The 24,961-nt window shown below is 38.1% G+C and overlaps 1 protein-coding gene across 3 annotated transcripts in view; it reads left to right on the forward strand.

The window, feature by feature from the left end:
- Positions 1–24,961, forward strand: part of TRIO (trio Rho guanine nucleotide exchange factor) — a 230,644-nt gene that overhangs the window by 104,371 nt on the left and 101,312 nt on the right. For all 3 annotated transcript variants that reach the window (XM_065752445.1, XM_065752448.1, XM_065752446.1), the window contains exons 11-15: positions 842–1,033; positions 10,593–10,762; positions 11,661–11,835; positions 18,692–18,887; positions 19,473–19,639. In XM_065752445.1, the coding sequence (XP_065608517.1) occupies positions 842–1,033; positions 10,593–10,762; positions 11,661–11,835; positions 18,692–18,887; positions 19,473–19,639 (900 nt within the window). The remainder of the gene's footprint in view (positions 1–841; positions 1,034–10,592; positions 10,763–11,660; positions 11,836–18,691; positions 18,888–19,472; positions 19,640–24,961) is intronic.

Genomic DNA, 24,961 nt, shown 5'->3' on the forward strand with positions numbered 1-24,961 from the left:
ATCAGATAGCAGATGTCTTGCATTCTGTTTTCTGCTGCAATCAGCTCTTTTTTTATTCCTGTGGCATACTGGGGCAGTATTCCACTCCAGTCCTCAGCCATAGCCTATTTCTAAATCTTTGTTGCTGCTTTCTTGAATGGTGATCCACTTGGCACGTGAATTTTGGATACCTCCTTTCTGAAAGGGAGTGTATGGTAATAGGGAGATTTTCTGTGTCTGGTCAGTTTCTGCCTTCTGCTGGGTGTATCAGTTTGATGCTAGGCATCTCTATCAACAGCTAGGACTTCCTCAACACTGATGATCTGTTCAAGAAGTGTTTAGATGAGGTGCTAAGGGATTTGATTTAGTAGTTGGGTAGGGATAGTGATAGGAGGATGGTTGGACTAGATGATCTTGTAGGTCCTTTCCAACCTTATGAACCTATGATGCACATTTTGAAAGTCTTCTGGCTGTAAACTGAGCCAGCTTGTAAGCTGTTGGCACTGCTGTGGCTCTTTTTTTTTAAGTGCTGAGACAGGCCAGTTCACAAGTTGGTATACACTTACTCTAGCTGTGAATGTAAAGTAATATAATTCTAAGATTCTGGGTGAAGGAGATATTCAAATAGACACTAAAAAAAAAAGATCTAAGAAATGAGTTTGTTAACAATTAAATGAGAAAGTACCTAGAAATACAATAACATGTTCAGTAAGATTATATCCTGCTACTTAAAAAAAAAAAAGAAAAATGCATTCCGAGGGTCTTTTTCTCCTTCTGATTTTCACTCATGAGATGGATTTTAAAACATAATAACTGAGTTTTCTTTGATTTAATCCTGTGAAACTGATCTGTTTACCTGCAGAACACATACACCAACGCAGATAAACTTCTAGAAGCTGCTGAACAGCTTGCTCAGACCGGAGAGTGTGATCCAGAGGAAATATATCAAGCTGCCCATCAGCTTGAAGACAGGATACAGGATTTTGTCAGACGTGTGGAGCAACGCAAGATCCTGCTGGACATGTCTGTTTCCTTTCACACACATGTCAAAGAGGTAAAGCCAATGATAAGCCGTGTCATAACTTTAAGCCTTAAAACCATTACTATCCAATGTTATCTTCACTGTTAAAACTTTGGCATGCAAAGTAATGACCCTCTGCTGTGCAGTGAATTTTGTAATCTGTTGTAGACTGGGGACTAGGAGTAGGGTTGTTGGAGGTTTTGTAGATGTATTTCTATATTATTTTTCTTACAACTACTTTTTAAATATTTTTTTCCACAAGCAGTTTCTACCTTCTTGTGTAAATACACTTGCTTGTTCCATCACGGGGAAGGGGAAATGGTCAGAATAGGGAACTGTGATACAACTGAAGGATAACATTGCGGAGTCAGAGGTGCTGTGCACTTTTGTTTTTCATGCAGCAACTGCATTGTCAGGCACTTGGTTAGACTGACAGTTCAGGAGGCTGCTGTGTGTGGATAAAGCATCAGACTACTAAGGCAACCCTGCTGTTTAGCGGGACTTCTGTTTTAAACATTGCATTTTACTCTTGTGTATTGACAGTTCTTCATAACCTAAAGATCATATCTGAGAATGGCTTCCCTCATGTTTTAGACTCCTTTAGAAGTTATATTTCTTTTTATACTAGATACTGTGTAATGAGTTGGTATGTTAGCTTGCAGCATCTGGTGCAACTCATTACTTTTCCTAATAATTGGTGTAAATGTTATTGTAGTTCAACAGTGAGCTGGGCTTGGGAGCTTACACATGAGGGGGAAAAAAATTAGGCTGATGCCTCATTTTCAGCCAAATCTGTTTTTCTCATCTGATTCAGGACGCAGATCATACATATTTACAATCTCATGGGAGAATTGAGGATAAGCTTGAGCAAAAATAAAGACTCGAGTAGGAGTTTTTTATTATAGACTGTGACAAATCTTGACAATTGTAGATTATTTGCTTTCTGATTTAGACTTATGTTAAATCTTTTTACTGCTTAGATTAGTGAAAATTTGAAAGGCTTGTGGAGCATGGCATGTCAGAGCATATGTCTTTACCCCTTTCACCCTACATAGAGAAATAGTCTGTTTAGTGAGGAAGTGTAGTGTTCTAAAGCAGTTTCTTCAGCAAAACCTCATGGAGGACCAGGGTAGGAATATTTTAGATGTGAATCATCTACTTTGCACTTGAAACAAATGCACAAAGCAGTTGGTCTTTGAAGCTGATCAGGATTGAATTCCTTGTTAGCTCTAGACGTGTGGACATAGCTCCCCCATCAGTTTTCTGTTCGATGCTTCCTTGCCAGAGCTATCATAGCACTCCTCACATATAAAGAAAGTATAAATACTGTATGTTAAACTATTCTTACAGGGAAACTTTTTTTCTTTATTTTTCTCAAGCACAACGGTGCTGCTCCATTTCCTGTTGGGAAGCACGGTAGTAGTCAGCTGCTGAGACATGCTCACTGTTTCTGTAGATGCTTTTGTTACCTGTTTTTCTAAGCATTAAGAAGAATAGCTGGAACGCTATTCAAAAGGACACCATTGATTGTAGTGATGAAGGATGAAGACTGTAAAAGGAGTTGCAGGGAAAGGCTGTTTTTAAATAAATAAATAAATACAATCAGATTGGTTTGTGAGTCACTGTTGAGTAACTCTGGGTGGCTATCCAGATGTGCTGGAATATTGCCACTACTCCCCTAGATAATAATGTTTTATTGGAAAAAGATCATCTGTATCTTGATTTATTTCTTTTGTAGAATGGATATTACTGTGACCCTCTAAGTGCACACAGCTGTTGCTATGGCAGCCTCTTTGCAGCCTGGAAAGGAAAGGCATTATAGCTGATGTCTAAACGTTAGGGTTGTTTTGGTGGGTTTTTTTGGTCATGTGGCTGACTAGTTAACAAAGCTGGAAAAATTAAAAATAGTATTTAGTTGTCTTGTTTATTTATTTACATTCTCCTTAAAAATACAGATGAAAGAATGAGGCAGGTGGTTTGTATTTTGTAGGCTAGTCATTTGCTTAAGGTGCACATAAACAAAGCTCAGAGATGCCCTGTGCCTTCTGTATTCTTTTTTGTTTTCAAGAGCATGTTGTTTGTTAGCAGACATGTGCGTAGAGGGCTGAGAAGGCATCACAAAGCAGATGGAGGATAAAAATGTCCTAAACCTGAAAGTCATCCATGTTTTGTTGGCAGGAGAATTGCATTTATCTTGCAGGTTATTGGAAACTGCAGCGTAAATTAGTGCATACCTTCAGGAATGTGACTTTTCTGCTGTATGATTGAGTTAAGAAATTAATGTGTGTGTCTAACTGGCAAAGAGAAGTATTCAAGTAGTCAGATGGTATGCTATTTGTTGAACTGAAGAGAGATGATTCAGTCGCTTAAAATTAAAAAAAAAAAAAAAGTGTTTTGCTTGTCAGGTATTCAAGGTGAATTCTGTGTCTTGTGAGCGTTGTATATGTGTTTTCCTCAACTGAGAAATGAGCACGAAGAACAAAAACCCTTTATGTGTGCAACTGCTTGGAAAGAGATGCAAAACCAATGAAAGCTGGTCATCGGGGTCTAGGGCTATTTTGAGGCTTTGAAATCTGGCACTGAAAGACATTCAGCCTCTTGACTGTTAAAGTGGGATGTTTTGTTGTATTTTATTCATTTCACTGGTGATGGAGTCTCCTTCTCTTGGAGATGTTCCAGACCCACCTGGATGCCTACCTGTGCAACCTGGGCTAGGGAGCTGCTTTGGCAGGGGTGGGGACTACATGATCTCTAGAGGTCCCTTCCAACTCCTACAATTCTGTGACTGTATTTCTAATGATGCCAGTTGCTTTACCAAGAGTATAGTTGGGTTGTGAATGTGTAATGTTCCTCATCTGGATTACAGAATTTCAATATTCTTTCCCCTCTGTAGCTTTGTGTAACCTTGATCCTGTACATAGAATTTGCCTGCAACTTATCACTACTTCTATGTCTGCTCAGTTTTTTTGTTCTGTTCACATTCATTAAATCAGCTACTTCAGTTTCTGCTTACCACAGCAGTGGCAAGGGTTATTTGATACGTTCTAGGAATAACAGAATTTTGCTCTGCCTTTGTCCAGAAGCTATCCAGTGTGTATGCAGCAGCCTGTTGTGATGCACCTTGGAAATGCTTACTTTCTGTGGCCAGGTTATTACAAGCTGTTAGAGCTTTCTGTGTCTTAAAAAGATCATAAAGCATTGTACAAGTTTTTGGATTCCTTATGAACCAACTTCATTAGGTGATATTTCTCACTGAGATAAAAAAACGATGAATTCAGGGAAGCCTGAAGAACTGTGTTAGGTAGTGTTATTGCCTTTACTCATTTTGTTTGTTGATGATCCAAGCAAATCTGTTGTTTCCTGTACATAAATTCTGATTCTAGTTTTGTATATTTGTGGATATTGATATTTTAGTTCCCACTCAAATAGTGTGAAATTTCAGCCCTTGCCAAACTTTTCAGCAATTGAAGTGATGCGGTTAAGGTATACTTAAGGTGTGGGGGTCATAAATATTCCTATGAGAATCATGGTATTTAACATACTGTGTTCAGGCTGATTCCTAGCCTGGGGATGGATAAATTGCAATTGATCGCCCAAAGCTGTTGACAAGGTCAAATGAGATGTTGTGCAAGATAAATCACATAGGTGAAAAATACATTTCCTAAGTAAATGGTTATCGTAAAAGCTTGTCTGCAAAATGTAGGAGCAAAAGCCACAGTAGTCTTTGTTTTGAAATCTGCCATTGAGTAGAATTCAGCAGAATTTTGGTGTGAATTCAAATTCTTACATTCTTTCTCACTCTCTCTCAGCTCCCACAGCGTTTATGAGTGAGAAGACTGAAATGATGTCCAAACCAGGTGTTTGTAGTAGTGCCAAAGTAGAGCAACAGATATTTTCCTAACTGGAGTGAAGTGTGGGAATACAGACCAGCGCTGAAAGTTCATGGAAGAGAATGGTCTCTTAAGAGCCTCTTGGCTTTTTGTGTATATTCTGACCCATTGATTGTAAAATAGCTCAGAGCACTTTCTGTGTATACACAATATGTTTAAGGGTGTTACTAGAATGCATGTCTTTCATCTTACTCAAACTAAATTTTACAGCAGGATATACTGAGGCTGAAACAAAGACAAGGGAATTGGAATTGGCAGAGAATTCAAATACAGAAACCCACAGTTCCTGAACAAAACTAATGACACAGAAGCCTGTGCAAGCTGCTAAAGAAAGGTGCCAGTGCATGGGGGCCTTGCTCTGTCCGCAACATGGCAGATTCACTCACATCTAATTATGGAGTGCATTTGATTGAGAAAAGCTTGTTGATATGGTCTTGCTTTGTCTCATGACTCAGTGCCAGAAATATGCCCTCACTGCATTACCCAGTATAGATAAGCACAGCTTTTCATTAATTTCATCCCAGGATGAACCTTGAGGTGACAGATCTGCTGTTCTGGTTGCCAGCTGCTCCTGAGTATTTGATTCTGCTGAGCTGGTGATCTGTGGCTTAAATTTGGATGTCATAATAAAGCTGCTGTCTTCTGTACCGAGAACTGGAACATGCCCTTTCCAGGCAGCAGGACAGCTTTTAAGCTGATACAGCACTGTGTATGAAGTGAAGTCTCTGCTCACTACGTTGGTATGTTAGTATTTCTGAGTCTAAGAGTTGAGGAAGGAAAGCTTCTCTCTCTTAAGAGAAGCATTCAGCAGCAGTACATTAAAGTGTGTTGTTTTTCTGACTTAGTTGGACTGTATTCCAGTTAGCCAGCACAGATTCCCTCTCCCGAGTTTTTCAACACTGGTAGCTACTTTGGCTTTAAAATTGACCAAGTTGATGGTTTGCGGTCCAGGTGTTCCTGAAATAGCATTAAAAGCTTAATAAGTGTGAAGCAGAAACTAGACTTCTAAAGCTATGATGTGAGGTTTTTTTTTCTTGTTCAGCTAAGGAATGGGGCAAGTGGTGACAGGATACTGATAGTTAATGAATTTCCAGAAGATGCAAGAAACTTGATGTTGCTTTAAGGATGGACTTAATCAGAATGGGAAATGGCTTATAATTGTAGAATAGATTGATACTTCAAAATATAATTTAATTTTCAAAAAATATGCGCACATTAAATGTCTCTGAGAGGTCATGGAAGACCAACTCCTGAGGCTTTGACTTATTTGTTCTTAAGAAGATGCAGTTTTTGTCCACTGCATGTACTGAAAGCCAAAGCATGCAGATCTCAAACCCCTTCTGTGCCCAAATATGCATATTAGGGAATACTGCAGCAACGTTTGGCCCTGTGTGGGTAACGGCTCCTTAAAGAAGCCTGTCTGTGGTGATGCACAGACTGCAACACTGTACTAAGGGGGCATAGGCAACATGAGGAATTGATAGTTTTTGAAATGCAGAAACTGTGGCCTATACTTTGTCTTAGCCTACTACAATAGCCAATATCTATTACAAAAGGAAATATAAAAAAAACCTATATTTTGTAAAAACAGAAGTGACAGATACTTCTTAAAGCAACTCTAAACTTGGAAGAGAGTTACTCATGAATAATTGTTCTATGATTATATTCAGCAAAATATTGTATGGTCTTATTTAGCTCCAGTCCTTCAGGAGATTGCGGAGATGGGATTTAAAGAGATGGTGGAGGCCAGGCCCATGATGGAAATGCTGAAACTTCCAGGATGTTGAAGACAATTAAAGTAATACCATCTCAGTGACTAATGGCATGCTCCCAAGAACTTAGGAAAGAGGTAGCACAGGATGCAGTCTCATTCAAGCAGATGTTTCTTAGCCTGTGTGCTATGTTTAGATCAAGAAAAAAAGTGCTGGGTGAAACATGTGCTTGTCAGAGATTCAGAATTTGATTTCCCTCGCTAATTTTAATTCTGATAAGATGTGAAGAGAAGATAAAGAGAATAGAAGGACCTCATTCTGTGGCTGGATTTAGTTATTTACCTAGTTTTCTCCCTGTATATTAAAGCTGTTAATCCCTACTGCCACTGGATAAAGTTATTATTACAAAGGTTACAGGACTTAGTGGTTTGGGGATCTTTCTGCCTTATTTATTTACTTATTTTTTTCATAGAAAAGTGTGACCAGAGGTTGCTCAAAAATTTTCACTTGAGAGAAAGTTAGTGGTTTTTTAATGATGAGGGTATTTTGTTTTTTATTTTCTGTCAGACTCTTGTTGCTTTCAGTATTGGATGGAATATTTCATTACCTTAGAAAATCATTGCAGGATAAAATCTGTAGTTCTGCACTGCTAAACATGCATGGGTAAGCCCCAGTCTCTGTTCTTCTCCCAGTAAACCATTTGGCTTCTTTTGATTTACTGTGCAAACTCATTCTGTCTTCACACTTAGGTTTGTATCTGAAAACGAGGCAGTTAATATAATTTGCAGTATACCCAGTGCTCATTTTGGTTTTAAACCTGTATATAAGCTAAGTCACATGCCACCCATTGTGAGCTAAACTCATCTTAAATGGCAGGCAGTTATATCCAGCTTTGATAACCTGACAGTTCTGTTCATCTGTGGTGGCTTTATTCTAACTTTTGTAGAATAACAGCATCAGATCAAGACTGTTTTCAAGGGAAACTATTTGTCAGAAACTTGCTTAGTGAAAAAGTGTTAAAAGCTTACCTGGTAATGTATTAGAAGGAGTAACTTGCTAGAGAAGTGTCACAAAACTGTTCAGTTCAGAACTGTTCACTTTAGAAATGGCTTAAATTGTTCCACTTTCAACAGCGTATGAATCACAGCTAGACAAGTAATGAATGCTAATTACTATCGCGCTCTTTCTGCACACTTGTAAAATGCCTTTTCTGCACAAGCAGCTGGTGATTTGGCTAATTAAATAGGCAAATGCAGTATATTTCTGAGCTCCTTGGCTCCACAGGGCCAGGATATCGTGTTTACAGTTGTGCTGTGCTGTTTCTGGACTGAGAAATTGGTTCTCTGTTCCTGGCAACCAGGCACCAAGCCAGCCAGTATGACATTCATCATTACAGTACCCATGTCTTTCTGCTCCAGGTAGCTGGTCATGCTTTAGATTGGCTGTGTAGAAAGAAAAGTCTGCTGCTTCTGTGCTGGCTTGGTCTCCAGTACCCAGAGTATGCTTTAAGGAAAATACTCCCATGTGCAGTACATCACCAGTGTAACACTTACTCTGACAGGTCTCCCCCCTAGTTGCAGAGGTGGCTGAAGCATACATATGTGAAGAATAAGAGTCACAGACCTCAGTTTTCCTCTGTAAAGATGAGACCCAATGCTAATATGAAAGGATACAGTGGGAAAATTCAAAGTGATTCTTGCACCTTCCTTGAGCTGCAGCATGGATACCTGTAAGGGTAGCAAACTAGATGCAGTTCAGGAGACCCAAAGTGATTTCAGTTCTGATCTGTATCTGATAAACATCTCTGTAAGTTGGGCCGTTTTGGGGCAGTGCAGTAAGTGTAGGGTAAGCTCTTCCACCAAGCACCAAATGCTTTAGATCCATAGTCAACAAGTGTTACTCGCTCTCCAGCGTATATTTACACAGTTGCAAGTTACAAGAACTATGCAGGCAGCAGCTCCCTTGGAAGATCTCTAACACAGCACCCTGTTTCCATGGTTCAGACATACTTTATAAACTAAGAGAGTAATAAAAACATGTCTTCTGGGCATAGAAATCTGAGTACAGTTGGCAAGTTGTTCTGTCAGGCTTCTCAATCATAAGTTTCATTTGTATTGAAGTGAAATTTGCATTTCTAAGTATGCGTTTGAAAGCGTTGTTTTTTGATGTTGCAGTGAGTTGTGCTGGAGTGAGCATTGACTAGTGCTTTTGACACACTTGTTAAGTTCCATTGATTTGTGCTCTTTTCAGTAAGAGGAACTGCTGTGACTTGAGTTTGTGGTGTTTGTGACTACAGAATTGCATTCAAATGTGTGACTAGCATTGTCTGTGAAGCATAGAAGTAGTCAGAAGATCAGAATGTGTACAAACAGCTGGTTCCAGGTTTTGGTGACTTTGGGGTGTTTCTTTTTAGTAAATTTGTAGAGGAGAGTTTGGTTAAAATCATTAACTTTTCCTGATATCTGAAAATGTAGCCAGAGCTACACTGAAAGCCTAACAGAAGAGACACATAAGGCTTTAAGATATTAAAAACAAGCAAACAAACAAAACAAATAAGCAAAGCACCAAAACCACCACTGATAAAAACCTAGCATTTGATTTTAAAATAAAGCTGTAACTGAACTTATTAATCAAAACTTAGAGTTCTTCATTGAATTTTCTGTTTTATTATAACACCATTGGTAGTTACCTTTATGATCAGAACATTATACAGACAAAAGTATGAAATGAGTGTTTCCTAGAGAATGTTAAGCAAAGAAATAAAGCATTTGTCGTATTCTCTTTGAAGTTAAGCCTTCATTGCTTACTGACCACGTTTTAACTGTTAACTTTTAATTAGTTTCAAGGTTGGCAAAGCCTATTTGAATCTTTAAATTGTTTGAAGACACATTCAAATGAAGACAAAAGATCTTAATACTGTCAATCAGAAGAGAGTTCTTCTTTCAGGATAAAATGGAGATTTCAATCCTCGTTCTTGGAAGTCAGAGCTGGAGATGTGATAAAACAGAGAGGAGGGACCTATTTGGCTGCTTCCTGTGAGAGTAGCTGTTCCATTGTGCTGTAAGCACTCACAGGAGTGTTGCAGGGGACAGGCATGTGCCCTTTTCAAACAGTGTGTTGGTTTTTCTTCACTTGCACAATAGGTGTCTGATGGTTTGTTAGTGAATAATTTCCACACCGAGCTTGGGATGCAGCGGTTTATTCTGTAAAACTGTGGAAAGAACACAGTGGAATTCAGTTGCCTGGTAATGATACATTGCTCGCCTCTACCTAGAGATTTTCCCATAAGCTGCAATGTGTAGGCATTTCTGAAAGGGGACATGTGGGTGTGTTAAGTGGGAAAAAAGAAAAAAACAGAAAAGTTGGTGTAATTACTTGTAATTTTTTTTTTTTTTTGGTAGTAGCATGAAATCGAAAACAACAGGGTAAGCTCCGTAGCTGTAGGGATCACGGTAGAAAAATAACTTCTCACGTCAGATTTCTCTCTGTATATTGTTTTCTGAAATGCTTTTTCCTTTTTCCGAAGGCCACTGAAAAGTGTCATGTTATCTGTGTGCGTGTGTCAGCCTGGCAGTGTAAATTTGATGGTGGCTACAATACATCTCCCTTCCTTCCTTCCTTCCTTCCTTCTCTCAGGGAGTGTTACCATAGCATTTCCCTCCCGGTGACTTTCTCGCAGAGCTGCAGATGGGATTCTTGCTATGAGCTCTCTGCTGCTCAGTCAGATACACTCAGTACTGTAGAAGGAAAATGAGAAAGAAAGGGTGACTTAGCAACACGGATAAAGCTTTCCTGGTATTTCTAGGACACGAAAACCTTATTTAAAGCAGAGGCTCATTTTTATTAACTTGAAGATGGAATTTTTCTGTGAAGAGAAACAAATCCTGTTTCTTCCCCTCCATTTTCTCCTGTCCAAGCAAATTGATTTCCAGCAGTGACTGCCTGATCCCGGTTCTTATTTTTCTTTTTTTTTTTTTTTTCCTTCTTTAGCTGTGGACATGGCTTGAAGAGTTGCAGAAAGAACTGCTTGATGATGTCTATGCAGAATCTGTGGAGGCTGTCCAAGACCTGATTAAACGTTTTGGTCAGCAACAGCAGACCACTCTGCAGGTTACAGTCAATGTCATTAAAGAAGGTGAAGATCTCATACAGCAGCTAAGGTAAAACAAGTTTTTATTTAAATCTCTTCTGGCATACATCTGGTATTCTGCAAGGCTTAGTTTCTATTTTGAGAGCAGAGATAATGACTACATGCTCTGACCTATAAATAAAATTTGTAAATATTAAGACTGCTATTATGTTTCACTCTGTACTGATGGTCTGTAACTCTGTTTGCAGGAAGCTCAGCTTATAAACATTACCCCCGTAAGAAGGAGACTTTGTTTACATGAGCTACCTTTGTAATAGGAGCAGTTGCATGCTTTTGTATTCTGGCATGCTGGGCTCCACAGGGACCCTTGAAATTGTTTTGCAGTCTAATATGTCACATTTTTGTAGTGGTGACCATCAGTTTGCAGTCCATTCATTCAGCGATAATCTAAATAAACTTGGGGTACATCTGCGCTGGTACATCTCCCATTTGCTATGGGATTTGCTGTTAGTATACCTGAATTTGTTGTTTTTTTTGTTTTGTTTTGTTTGTTTTTTGGTACTACAGTAAAATAATTGCTAATTTTTTTTAATATCTTATATTGATTTTTCACTGCCAGGAAGATCCAGTGAAGTAAATAGTTATCATATGCCACTTCCTTTTCACAGAGAAAGGGCTTCTCTCTGATTTTAAACTTTTCCTATAAGCAGAATGTTCTTAAATGTTGAAGTAGTCAAAAAAAAAAAAAAAAAAAAAGAAGTAATCATATTTTCTAATGCTTTTTCAGCTATTAAAACATAATTTGGACTGTTAACAAAATATAAAGACCTACCTTGCATTTAATATGATTAGTACTAACTTTTCCTTTAAAAAGGCCTATATTTCATGGTCATGTGTATCATGCAAACTGTGTGGTTTTCTTTTTAATAACTGTCTTCCCTTCCCTCTCCCATCTCTGCTTTGAATAGGGATTCGGCCATTTCTAGTAACAAGACCCCACATAACAGCTCAATCAACCACATAGAGACAGTGCTGCAGCAGCTGGATGAGGCCCAATCTCAGATGGAGGAGCTGTTTCAAGAACGCAAGATTAAGCTTGAGCTGTTTCTGCAGCTCCGCATATTTGAAAGAGATGCAATAGATGTAAGTATTTGCTCTAGAAGCTGCACAGCAATTCTCTTGCTGTTGAGGAACACTTATGCTGAGATGGTTCTGTAGTTGCACTGGCACATGACACAAGTGACTGATAAACCTTTCTTCTTACCTGAACTAAGACTTTTGTCTTGTATGTGAAAATCTCAGAAGAAAGTGGAGCTGGGCTCTTTAATTCCAACTGTGATTGCTTCCCTGTGTACATTTAAGCAACTGTCATGTTTCTTGTGTAAAACAGTAATGTACCATTTGCTTCATCTGGCAAATGTGGTTTGAATATCAAGGTGCCTTGATATAACTAAGATAACTGTACTTAATATGACTTATAAGACGTGCAAGGTGGTTTAGTACAAAGACTGTGAATTTTGCTTTGTAGCAATATCACTCTTCTTACTTTTCCAAATCAGAAGCATGTTTTTCAGTTTGGTTGGAATTCTTTGGACATGTTGTATGGAATCTCCATTTCTCTTGCCTTCTCTCCATCTCTCAAATAAGAATCTTTTCAGTCTCTGAAAATAGCAAAAAAAAAAAAAATAGTGCCACACCCCTCCAAAAAACTTCAGGCAGTTTTTGGATTGTACAGATTTTGGAGGAGGGTTGCAGTTATATCAGTTGGAAAGGTTCTGTTTGTGTGCAGGGATTGTGCATGCAAACAAATGTCAAACTCCATGTGGAGTTTGTTATATAATTACTTCATAAAATTTCAACTAAGTTGACTAGGAATGTTGTACACAGTGACTGAAACTGAGCTGGTGCTTCAAAAGGTTAATGGTTATTCATTGGAATGTGATCTTGTTTGGCTATATGATGGCTTACCTTGACATTCTGGAAACCAGGAATTATAGTGTTATAGAAGCTACTAAATTTACCCCTTCCCTTGTACATAAGTAAAAGCCACAACTGTTGATTAGATACAGATGGTGTAAGGGAAAAGAGACAACTATCAGAAGTGATAGCTTTTAAGGTTTTTTTCCCTTGAAATTGAGATTAAATACCTTTACTGGATTCTAGTTTAGTTAAGCAAATTGACAGGTGCGGGCCAGGCACAGGCAGACACAGTTCCTTGATTTGTGCCTTTGGAGGAAGTGAGACTGTACACTCCACAGTAATAATAACTTCAGTGTAAAGGAAGACTAAGAAGCTTCTCTATTTTGGTATTCTCATTGCGGAGGTGAAACTAGTCTGCAGGGACTTTGCTACCTAGATTATGTGGGTGTAGCTGTCTTGAGTATGGAAGGGGAAAGGCTTAGCAGAATTGTGATTGTAATAATTTTTTTTTGAATTTTTGTTTGACTGATCTCTGAAGAGGTACATAAAAGGCATCCCCTTTTATAAGATAATCAGCATTTTTACAATCAGTGCAAAAGTGATCTCCAGTGGATGGCAAGGTGCTGGCACAGCTGCCCAGAGAAGCTGTGGGTACACCATCCCTGGAGGTGTTCAGGGGCAGGTTTGATGGGGCCCTGGGCAGCCTGATCCAATGGGTGGCAGCCCTACTCACAACATGGGGTGGGAGATTTATCGTCTTTAAGGTCCCTTACAACCTAATCCGTTCTGTGATTCTGTTGTGTGATTCTTTGATTTGATGTTTGACGGGATTGGTATGGTAACCTCAGAATACTTGTTTTGAGGAAATGACAGCTGCAGGGTGCAAGGCATACTAACAAAATTAAAGAGCTATGTTCATAATTTCAGTGAAGTTGATGATTAAGGTGATTGCTCTCTGTTGTAGCTTCCCTAAATGAGAATTGCATAATACCAGAAAGCTAGTTGCAGAAGCCTTGCTTTGCAGATGTGTTCTAGTCCTTCAGTTCAGGACAGCATCATGTAGATAGTAGCACTTCCGTCTCTATTGTTTGGTGATGTCCATTAGATTTTACAGTGGTAAGCTGTTTATCTTAACTTCACAGGTCTTGCTTTTTCTAAAACTGACACTTGGCGTGCATCATATTTTGGCCTATACAACATAGAGCTAAGCACCAGTTACTGCATTAAAAGAGTCAGCGTGTTTTGTTTATATGGCTTGGAAACAAAAAATGTCACTTAGGATTGCCAAGGAGCCCTCCCAGGAAGAAACTGGGTTGTGATAATCCTGGCTGCCAAGCATCTTCAGCAAAATGTTGATTGCTTTGCTGTCTCTGCTTCCTCAGCAAAGCATGCTTCTCTTTTCCATCTTCCTGAAGGCAAACATCTGTTTGGAAACTTCCGGGAAGAAATGCAAGGAGTAGTTCCAAGTCAGTTGTGTGACAGCAGAAGCTCAGCTGTAAGACAGTAGTGAGAAGGAACTAGATGCCACCTACAAACTTGCAGACCTTATTTTGATCTCCTCTGCACAGTCAATTAAGGCTTGGCTTTAGTGGCAATTCACTCAGGGGTGCATCCCAAGAGGACAGTTTTTCTGGAAGGCAAGTGATGTTTCTAGCTTGTCTTACTGTTTGCAGAATGATGCAAGCTAAAATGGAGCAAAGGGCTCCCTTAGGCACTGCAGGTTCGTACTGTGCCGCTGAGCTCCTGGGGACAGCAGATTTGCTGCCAGAGTTACTCCATCCTCCTTTTGTCCTTTTTCTTTCCTTCAGTAGTACAGTATTCTTTCTTTTAGTTATCGTCTTTTATCCTGTAACTTCCCAGGTTCTCATGCTCTTCTGCTGTAACTGCTGTAACCTTCTCTGTCTTGCTGTTGGTCATGAGGTCCTTGAAGGACTCTGTTTTGAATGCCTGTATTAACTGAAGGCAGAAGGAAGCAAAATAAAGTATACGAAGAGTCTAGTGTTAGAATGAAGAAGCATTTGTAGCATAAGGAGGCTGTGTATGGACCGACTTACCAACAAGTTAGCTCTGGTGGGAATGAATGCAGCCTAAAAAATGTTTGTTTCTCTTCTGTATGCATTTTTCACTTGTCCATCTCTTAAATACCTTGATGCATATGTCAGGACTCCACACAAAGCATAGTGCACGCTTTCCAACTCACAGCTTTATCTCTACTCTATTTTTGAATGGTATTTACAAGACGTTTGTGAAGTCATCCAGCTGAAAAGGCAAGGATGCAGAGTGCTGGATCACAGTGACCTAACTCTTCTTCCTTTTCTTTTTCCACAACATATAGTATTTTCCAGGTCCTGATGAGCATTTATTTGCTACTAGGAATGCAGTTAGACTTTTGAGAAGAGACCTGTGTTTGTTTTTTTGTTCCCCAATCGGTACAAAAGAGTCTGCATATCTTCTGTGTTATACTCTGCCTTATTTCCTGCCAGCACTCCCTAGATTTTAGCAAATAAAAATGTATGTCAGGCAGCTCACACTCTCCACTAGGAACTTATTGACAAATTCTATGCTAAGTAGTTGCCCTGTGTTTTTGTGGGTTGTCCATTTCCTGAGAGCAGCATTAATTTATGATCTTTACTCTAGTTGTGTACTAGTCATTCACTTTAGTTCTGTTTATAGTGCTAACTATCATGATAAAACTTCCAGGGCAGGCTCCTACTAAAAAACAGTGTCACTTGTAAAGCAGAACTTGCAGGAGAAGCCTTGAAGAATGCAGACAGGGTTTAACATGTTATTTTTGTCCTTAACTTGGCACTCTGTAAGTTTCAGATTTGCACAGTGTGTTCCTAATGGCTGAAATAGATCATCTTGAGCCACCTAATTACTGCTGAAAGAATGTAAGGGCTTCTGGCATTGTTAGGAACCCCAGCTGTGATGTGCCCTATGTTGTCTTATCTTTTCAATGGATGTGGGACCATGCTGGCATTATTTATTTGAATCATGGGTTTCCTCATCTTTTAAAGGGGACAGGGGATGTCATGCTGTTGCACAGTCTTTCAAACTACTTTAAACAAAGCATCGGCCATGATCTTAACCCCATAAAATAATATGGGAACGGGTTACCATTCTTGCTATTGTTCTTTGTTGTTTTTTTTGTTCTTTGGATACTGTATCAGTGAAACCTCTTAGCTGAAGTTGCATGCAGTGTTGACCTCTTACAACTACCTGTCATTTTTATCAGGTGAATCCTAGGATAGTGTAAGAGGATCTGATGGCTCTAATCTACTTAAAATAAAATATTTCATTAATATAAAGAACTGAAGCTTAACCACAGCAATCTCCTGTGGTACATCAGTTTCCAAAGTTGACTGCTTTGTTTTTACTCAAATAGATAATAAGATAGGCAAGTAGGGCTCTGTCCTGAGCAGCAGTGGATTGGTTTTATCTTTAAAACAATGAAACAAATGAGGCCCATTAGATCAATTTCATTTTTCACTTCTGTTTATAAAGTCAGCAAAAGATTGTGTTCTGAAAGACACTGGAGTTTTGCAATCTTCTTTAACAGATAGTTTTCTGTTTCGCCAAGTCTAGCTATATTTTTTGAAGGTAATTTATGAATAATTTTAACTGCCCTAGATGAAAATGAGATGGTAAGTCTGATTTTTGAGGTCTTTCATAATGCAAATGGTAGTTTGAGGAAGCAACTTTTAGATGTTTTCCACTGTTTTTAGTGAAAAATGAACATAGTGTTATCCCAAACAGAGAGCTACTAGCGTGCACTCTTGATGATCTTCATGGTGACTATGAGGCTCCCAGTGAAGAGTAACACCACTAGCACTAGGAACCTTGTCATGAAGTCTGAGGTATTCTTCTCTCTAACAGAGCTTAGAAACTGTGTCACAGTCATTGAGCTTGATCAGTGTTGGAAAAAAAACCCCAACAAATAAAATTTATTTTATTAGACAAAAAAACAATGGCAACACATTTTTAAAAGAAAAATAAGAAAACATCTCTCACTACTCTTTATACTCTCTTGTATTTTAAAGAATAATTCATGTAGTTTTTCATTCCCTGGCATTGTTAATTTTGAAAAGGTGTTTTCTGGTATGATGTGCTAGAAGGAGGATTTTGGAGCTCCTGAAGATTGGCTGGGAGAAGCAGGCCTAGGTATATGAGAGCAGAAAAGGGGGGTTACCTGGAAGTAAGCAGTTTATCAGGCTGGACTGTCAGCAAGATTGGAAGTTTGTGAGCTATGTCAAGTCAGTCAAAAGGCAATGAAGATGAGAGGTGACAAGACAGGCTGGATGTGGATCAAATGAAAGGGAAACAAATGGGAGAGCTGTGTAGGACTTTGTGAGAAGGGAAACCTCGTGTATGTGTTCTTGGAGGGGAAGCCACTCTTAACTCCAAGTAGATTGTGGGTGATGTTTTAAATATACAAAGGAGAGATGAAAGAACCTTTAAGCAGTAGCTAAAGACTTTGTTCTGTATGTCTTATTTCATCCACTGTACAGCAGCTTTTGCGTTTTCACTGTGACCCTGAAATGTGAGCCTATTTCTGCTTTGAATAGAGCTGGCTGACTGAGGTTACAGTTTGTAAATAACCATCCTAATTGTTGGGTGCATTTTTTTATGGTGCCATTTAAGTGGAATGGAAACAGGACATCAAGAAAGATTGTAGCTGGCTACAGAAATTTTGTACAGTTTATTTGACTTTGTTTTCTTCTAAATTATGTATTTTTCTACTAGTTTTATTTTCCCAGAGTTTCTGTTGAAGTTACTGAGTTGAACTACATAAATGTGATGAACTTTCCACTTGGAAAGCGTAGAGACAGACTCCTGCTCACAACAGATATTTATGCAGATAGCGATTTTGCCACTAGTGCTGATTTGGCACCACTCTCTTTTTTGCTGTGTCTTGCTATAGGAGTGGGTGTTTCCCTTACCCATCATTTAACTCTGTTCATGATGAATTTTCGTACTCCCGAAACTGTAGAATTTCAAGAGCTAAGATGGTCTTGGTTCTTGATATCTACAATTTTGCTTTCCCAGTGATCTGCAGTAATTTGTGACAAAATGCTGTTGAAAATATTGAAAAAAATATATTTGATCAAAGGCTTAATGGTAACTAGACAGGCTTGTCTGAAGTAAGTAATGGGTGCATCAAACCTGTGCCAGAAGAACTCATTCAACCCATTCTGATGAACAGAAGTTGTATCTGTTATTCTTGAAAGCTGTTTTGTATCCCAATTAGAAGGATTACTTTACATTTTCAGCTAGGTGTTGGAAAACGTGCTTGTGAGGATGAGCTAGGAAGGCTTACTTGTTGTGATACATATGTAAAGAAAATTCAAAACATAACAACAACAACAAATTTTAATCTTCTCTGGACATTTTATGGCAGAGAGGCAAGAATTCATGTAGCTGAATGATTTTTTTCTTGCGAATTTGACTCTTGATATATTACCTTTTGTTCTTGCTCGATTCACTAAGTACCCTGCCTTTCGTGACAGACGGTGCTTCTCAATTGTTTGTTAGAAGCTGACAGTGCTCAGAGTTTAATGCTTTTTATCTCATAGAGGAGAAAATCTGACTTCTTGTTGTTTTTTGTTTGTTTGTTTTTGTTTCTTTGTTTTTGTAAAGAGTTTGAGAATGGCATAGTTGAAAGTTAAGCTGGCACATGATGTATTACTTGAATTATTACTTGATGTAGTTTGAAGAATAGAAAAGATGTTTAAAGTCAACAGTTTCCTTTAGAAGTAGAGATGACAATTTAAATATCTTTTACAAGTGATGTGTTGATGAGCAGATACTTCACATAGTGCCAGGGTACCCATGATGTTGGGGACTTTGAGCAGGCACATGCTGGTTGAAGGAGAGGTGTTGTGGTTATCAAATACATTCCTTTGGATTGTTTGCCAAAATTGAATACTTGCGTGGAAATGAGCCATGTCTGAACCATATCAAACCTGGTCAGGGAACTGAATCAACAAGTGACTCCCAACCTCCATCTTAAATGCAACATTAGGAATAAACATACATTGTATAATGGATAGTGAATATTGTCTTCCTCCTTTTCTCTCAGATAATTTCAGACCTTGAGTCTTGGAATGATGAGCTCTCTCAGCAGATGAATGACTTTGACACGGAAGATCTTACAATAGCAGAACAAAGGCTCCAACATCATGCAGACAAAGCTCTGACCATGAATAATTTGACCTTTGATGTCATTCACCAAGGACAGGATCTGCTGCAGTATGTCAATGAAGTGCAGGCATCTGGTAAGATGGCTCCTTCATAATGTTTTATAAGAGTTCCCAGCTGATTTTCCATGGAATATCTAAAAATGGCAAATGTGCTGGTTGAATGTAAACTGGAGAACTGCAAATTATTTGATGGCATTAGTGAATTCACGTTGTGATTATGCACAATTGTTAATTGTTATGTACAAGTTGGCAAAACCTGGAAATGTTTACTTTTCCAAGAAAGCGATTCCACTCAGGAAGTCATTAGAATTAGAATAAATGGTAAGGAGTTAATTTCATAGTTAAGCAGAGCAATTTCACCAAGGTACAATTTTCATCTTCCATTAGCAAATCTTCCTTTCTGATTTATTATGGTCCTTCAGCTGATGTAACCTGTATGCAGTTGTTACCTTGGCTAAATCTCAGGCTTTTAAAAATAAATTAAAAAAAGTAGTTGTAAAAATTATATATTTTTAAAAGAGTGCAAAAAACTATGTTTGTTTAAGCAAATGCTCAGTTACATTTTGAGACGGAACTGGAAAAGTAAGTTTAAAGCAGTGGAAATGGCCTTGTATGTCTTGGAAAGCCTTAACTCTATTATAAACGATTGTCTGCATACAGGTGTTGAGCTGCTCTGTGACAGGGACGTAGACATGGCGACTCGTGTTCAGGATCTGCTGGAGTTTCTCCATGAGAAGCAGCAGGAGCTGGATGTGGCTGCCGAGCAGCACCGCAAGCACCTGGAGCAGTGCGTGCAGCTGCGCCATCTGCAGGCGGAGGTCAAGCAGGTACGAAGTAATTGTGCTCTGAGCTGGGGAAACAAGGGTGTTTTCACACCTCCTGTAAATAGAAATGAAAAATAACTTACATATACAGTCTTGCATTTGGAGAGAGAAAGGAATGACTATGATTTGAGAACCTAAAGAAATTTCATCCGCTGTTAATATTGATATTTTTCAATTTGCAGTAACAATCCCTGTTTGTATGTGGACACAAGTCAGGTATTTGAAGTTAATTTCAGCTAAGATTAAATACACACTTTTTTCTTACATTTGCTGATTAATGAGAATGTTTAGTGATAACATCACCCTAATAGTTCTCTGTATATTATCTGATGCAAGTATAAATAGTAAACAATAGTAAGACTTACTTTCCTGGAGAAGAAAAATGTATTTTTATTTTCCTCATAATAAAGTGGTACATTTTAAGGTTCTTTTCTGATAAACGCCTAACCTTTTGCTTTGGGCAAAGGTACTGAAGCAGATGAATTTTTTGTTTGCTTGTTTACTTAGCTTTTATAATAATAAAATGGCACTAGAAGGTAGAAGTATTTATCTTATGAAATCTGACAACCTCACAGAAGTCTGCTGGAATCTGTTGCATTAGTATGTCCCATAATGTCCCAGCTTTTTCTATTTGTTGTGATCTGTTACAAAAATTCATCTTCCTCATGAGTCTGTGAATGAGAGACCTCCCTGATGGCAAAGTAATGTCCCAGCAGCACAGGAGAGGTGAACAGAAAACTCTCACAGTATTTTTTTGAAGAAATTGATGAATGTAGCAGAACACTCGAAGTTACTGTATGGTCTTGAATTAGAGGGCTGCAAGGAATGTGTAGAGTCTTCTCTATGTGTGATCTAGAGAGTTAGTTACACATATGATTACCTATTTCAAGCCTTCACATACTCAACTGAATTATCCCATACCTTCGTACTTTTTCATCTTTGTAAATGCAAACTACAGATGAATTTTCACATTAGTAGTGGTTGAGGTTAACGTTGTTGTTGGAGGTCAGGATAGTTTCTCTACTCCACCTCATGCTATTTTAAGGATAAAGGAGAAGTAGAAAAAATATGAAAAAGAAAGAAAACGAATACCAGTTGAGACAGTCTTATTACTGTATGGTATACCAGTAGTTAAGGATGGAATGGCTTAGTAAGAAAAACATTTCAGTGTTGTGGGAATTAATGATTTAATATTCAGTTACTTAACAAAAAATTGCACTGTAAATTAGTTATTTCTATCATACACTCCCACAAGAAAGTGAGTGTCTTTCTTTATTTGCTTTGTTGGCACGCAAGTTAAATGTGACAATAAGGAGACACCTGTTTAAAATGTGCTTGCAGAACAAATGTTTCATATTTTGGCAGATGCAAGCAGAAGATGAATATCATGGTTTGTAGAGGAGTATCTAAGTTACAGTTAATGCATGAATTGTACATTGATTCTGTAAGATCTTTGGAACCACTACTTGCCCTAACTGAAAGTGACACTTAAATTTAGATTTTTTTAAAAAGCACCAGAAAAAAAAAATACAGTTCATCTTAGAATAAATATATAGGTAGTATGCTGTTGTAGCCAACTGCTATTTCTTAATACAGTAGGCTTTAGGAAAATTAATTTATTCTATTTGATATCTGTAGAACAAATCTCACTCAACTGTGAATTTGGATTTTATTTTGAATTAAATGCTGTAATAGATGTGATTTTCAGGCAAACCTACATGAACGCCTGGCTGCGAGGTTCATACATTACCAACTTCTTTTCCAGTTTTTTGTAGTATAAATGAAGCTGCAACACTTCACCATCTTGAAGGCCTAAAAATTAATAGAACTAAAAGAATGTTATTTTGTCTTATAGGATTTCTTCTGATCTCTTTTAGAATGCTTTGGGTCTCATAACTTCTAGTTTTGTGATTTCAGTGGCCCTTTCAGAAAACCACTTCTGATTTTCTTGACTCTTTATTAAATATCAGGAAGCATAATCTTTGTTTTTCTTCTTAACTGGGAGAAGCTTCACCACTCAGCAGGTTGCAGCAGGTGTGCTTTATCTGTGTAAAATGACACAGTAAAACTCCTCTTCAGTTTGTTCTGTTGTTTGTATTTTATTACCTGAAACAGCACATGGTTTTTCAGTTCCATTACTGTGATTTCCTACCAGATTTATAGTTGATGAATGGAGTCTAAGCATGCTTATTATGTAGATGGGATTCTGTCTTTTAATCAAAGATAAGGTTTCCATATTTTTTTTGTTGTTTTGTTTATTTGTTGTTAGTTTGGTTGGTTTGGTTTGGGTTTTTTGCTACTGAAACTGATGCTGCTGCTCTTGTATTTTCACATTTTACATAAATTTAGCTTTGTAGTCATGCCAGATTATTGGATTGGAACACAATCAGAATTCTTCTACAGAGTTCATGGCTCAGGTTATTGTAGTAAGACCAGAAAACTGTCTTCTGGCTTCATTTTTTGGTCAAATACTTGCAAGGAGCCTTTTCAGTACTAGGTAGAGGAACTTTAAGTGTAGTTATGTCACGGTTCAGTTTGGCTTCTGTGACAAGTTAATTCTTGTCTAATATTTATAAGTTTACTGTGAGCACAAAAAAGCTGATAAAAGGTCCAGTGGTACTTCTCCCTCAAGTGCAGAACCTGTTTTGCTTTGTGGCTCTGAAATTTTGTGGATCAAGCCTCAAGACGTAGGAGGAAGCAAAAATAGGGCCAGAAGACAAATAAAAGTTTAAAGAAATCCTACAAAGAATTTTCTTGTCAACCTGATGTGTAGTAGGTGCAGAAATGGCAAGATCAGACAGAAAATTACAGCGTAGGAAAACCTCAGAAGCGGAAAAGGATGCTCACCAAGGTAACTAAGGACATCAGTACATAGAAAAAACAATGTGGAAAGGAAGATGCGATAGGGACATAAAAGTAGAAACAGAGAAATAGTTGAGAGCATCTGTCTCATCCTGAACTCCACTTTGCATTTACCAGCCAAACCTTTGATCACCTGAGATATATAGCTACCGTATTATTTATTGCTGCAATTACTCCCATATAATACTCGCTTTGTAGAATGAATGCTTTGATTGCCTTAATATGCAGCATCTACATGGTTCAGATTCTTTACCAAGCTCCAAAATGTGTTTATTTTACTATGCTTATTAAGCTTTAGAAGTTGTCTGCTGTTCTGATTGTAGGGTATCTTCTTGGATATACCTATGTGTTTATATGCTTAGAGCAGTGTAGTCCAAGCTTGAATCCTCAGGAATAGCTTAAGATGCCTTGGATTCACACATTAAGATCTTACATCTTGGTCCATACATAGTATTTGAGAGTCCAAGAATACTGTTCAGAATGAGTATCCTGGCACTCCATGTAGTGCCATATGGATATAGAACCTTCAGTTGGACTGCATGCTGAAACAGGTGTGTCTTGCAATCATGTTCAGTTAGAGTAAAAATCTCTTTAAGAAGCTAAATCAAGTATTTACTAATACAGCAACTCTTTCAAATGTTCCAAACTATCTGTTTCTTTTCCACAATTTTGCTGTTTTCCATTGATGCTTCCCTAGCCTGCTGAAGACTAAAAGAGAAAAAGATGTGTGGAGTGTGTGGTCCACACCAACAGTGAGGTTGATGGGATTATGCCAATAAACAGTAGAAGGTAGCAGCCTTGGGAAAGAAAACAGGCTTGCTGCTTACTAGTGTTTATGTTAGCCCTTTAAGTCAGAGCAGAGGGGAAGAGTAAGGGAAAGGAGAAAGTACTGGTGGTAGTTTCCCTCGTGCAAATCTCACCTGCATTTCCATCCTAATCTACAGCAAACAGAAGTGTAAATCAGTGTGTTTGAAATAGCAGGTTCTGTGCTAGCTAACTGGTGTGTGTGATAGCATGCCAACTCAAGAAGATCTTTGAATTAGTGCTCTTTAAACATTCTACTTCTTTATAAATTCTCTAGAGAAGGCTAAATGCATTTTCACACAAAGGCTATATATTTTATTATACTATACCTGGAAGAAATAATTTGTAATTGTAGAAATTTACTTTTGGAAGAAAAAGCACAAATTAAGAAGTAACTTTAAAAATCTGCCGTGTTTTCTAAACAAATCTGTTCTCCTGAGCTTAGTTTCTGACTACAGTTTGTTGGACCCATATAGTTCTTAGGAAGTTTCTCTTTTTCTTGCTCCTTATGGCTGTCTTGGTTTGTTCCCTTGAGCACTCACAACTTCTGGGTGTCTTAACTACAGACTCCCAGCGTTTTTCACAACCCTGGAAAAGGTACTTGAATTTATGAGAAGACACCAAATTACAGTTCAGGATGATCTTGATGCTTTGGAGAATTGTGTTGCACAAAGGATATGCATCTTATCAGAGATAAATACAGAGCATGGTCTACTGGCAGAAATAATCAGTTGAACAAAGACAGCATAGTGCACCAATTCTGCAGAGGAGTTCACAGACAACAGTGAATAACCTGAATTATCCCCAGCTTTACTCAGTAATTGAAAGTTTTTGACTGAAGTGATGGTTATCAACTGGAGAGAGCTCGTAAAAGATTAGTGAGAAAAATTAGTTAGCTAAGCTTATGTGGGAGTGGTTGAAGACTATTAGGTCAGTGAGGAGTGGTGCCTAGAGGAAAGGATAGGGTAACTTTCTTGAGGGAGAAGGGATAGAGGGGAAAAAAAAGATGCTGAAGGCAATAAAATGTAATTTTATTATTATTATTTTTTGTGGACAATATAAACCAGGTGAGCCAAAATTGAAGCAAGAGAGATTTGAAAGTTAGACAGAAGGAAGAAGACTTACTGTGATAAAAATGTTTGGTGAAAGTGTGGGATGCCCATTACTGGAATTCTGAGTAACAAAAAGACACAGATCTTTTGGGAGGAGCCTTAAGGTTACACATCCCTACTGTTGGCAAGGAATGCACTGGATGATCTTCTGAGGCTTCTCTTTACCATGGACTTCTTCTGGATTTAGTGGACTAGTCAAGAAGGTGCATCCTGAAAAGCAAAAAAACTTCAAGCAATTAGAAAACAGTCAACAGTCAGATTTTTCACAACAATATTATTTTCTTTCTTTTCTATAAACTTCATGCCCTCAATTTTTGTTACTGATACTGGCTCTTCAGCAGTATTGTTTGTAATTTGATCCTGTTTTCCAGGTGATGTTCAGAAACACAACTTTGCTTCAGTAAAAACTAAAATCACAAACGTAGTAGTTGACTGAAAGACTAGTTGTCAGCTCAGTGAAGTAGATGCTTAATTATAGTGAATGTCATTGACTGTGTTACACTGAATGTATAATTGACTGTAAGAATGTAATTAATAAAGGATTTAG

This window comes from Cyrtonyx montezumae, unplaced genomic scaffold, assembly GCF_038088225.1.
Source record: "Cyrtonyx montezumae isolate F1298 unplaced genomic scaffold, pur_monq_1.0 scaffold_8, whole genome shotgun sequence".
NCBI classification, from domain to species: domain Eukaryota; kingdom Metazoa; phylum Chordata; class Aves; order Galliformes; family Odontophoridae; genus Cyrtonyx; species Cyrtonyx montezumae.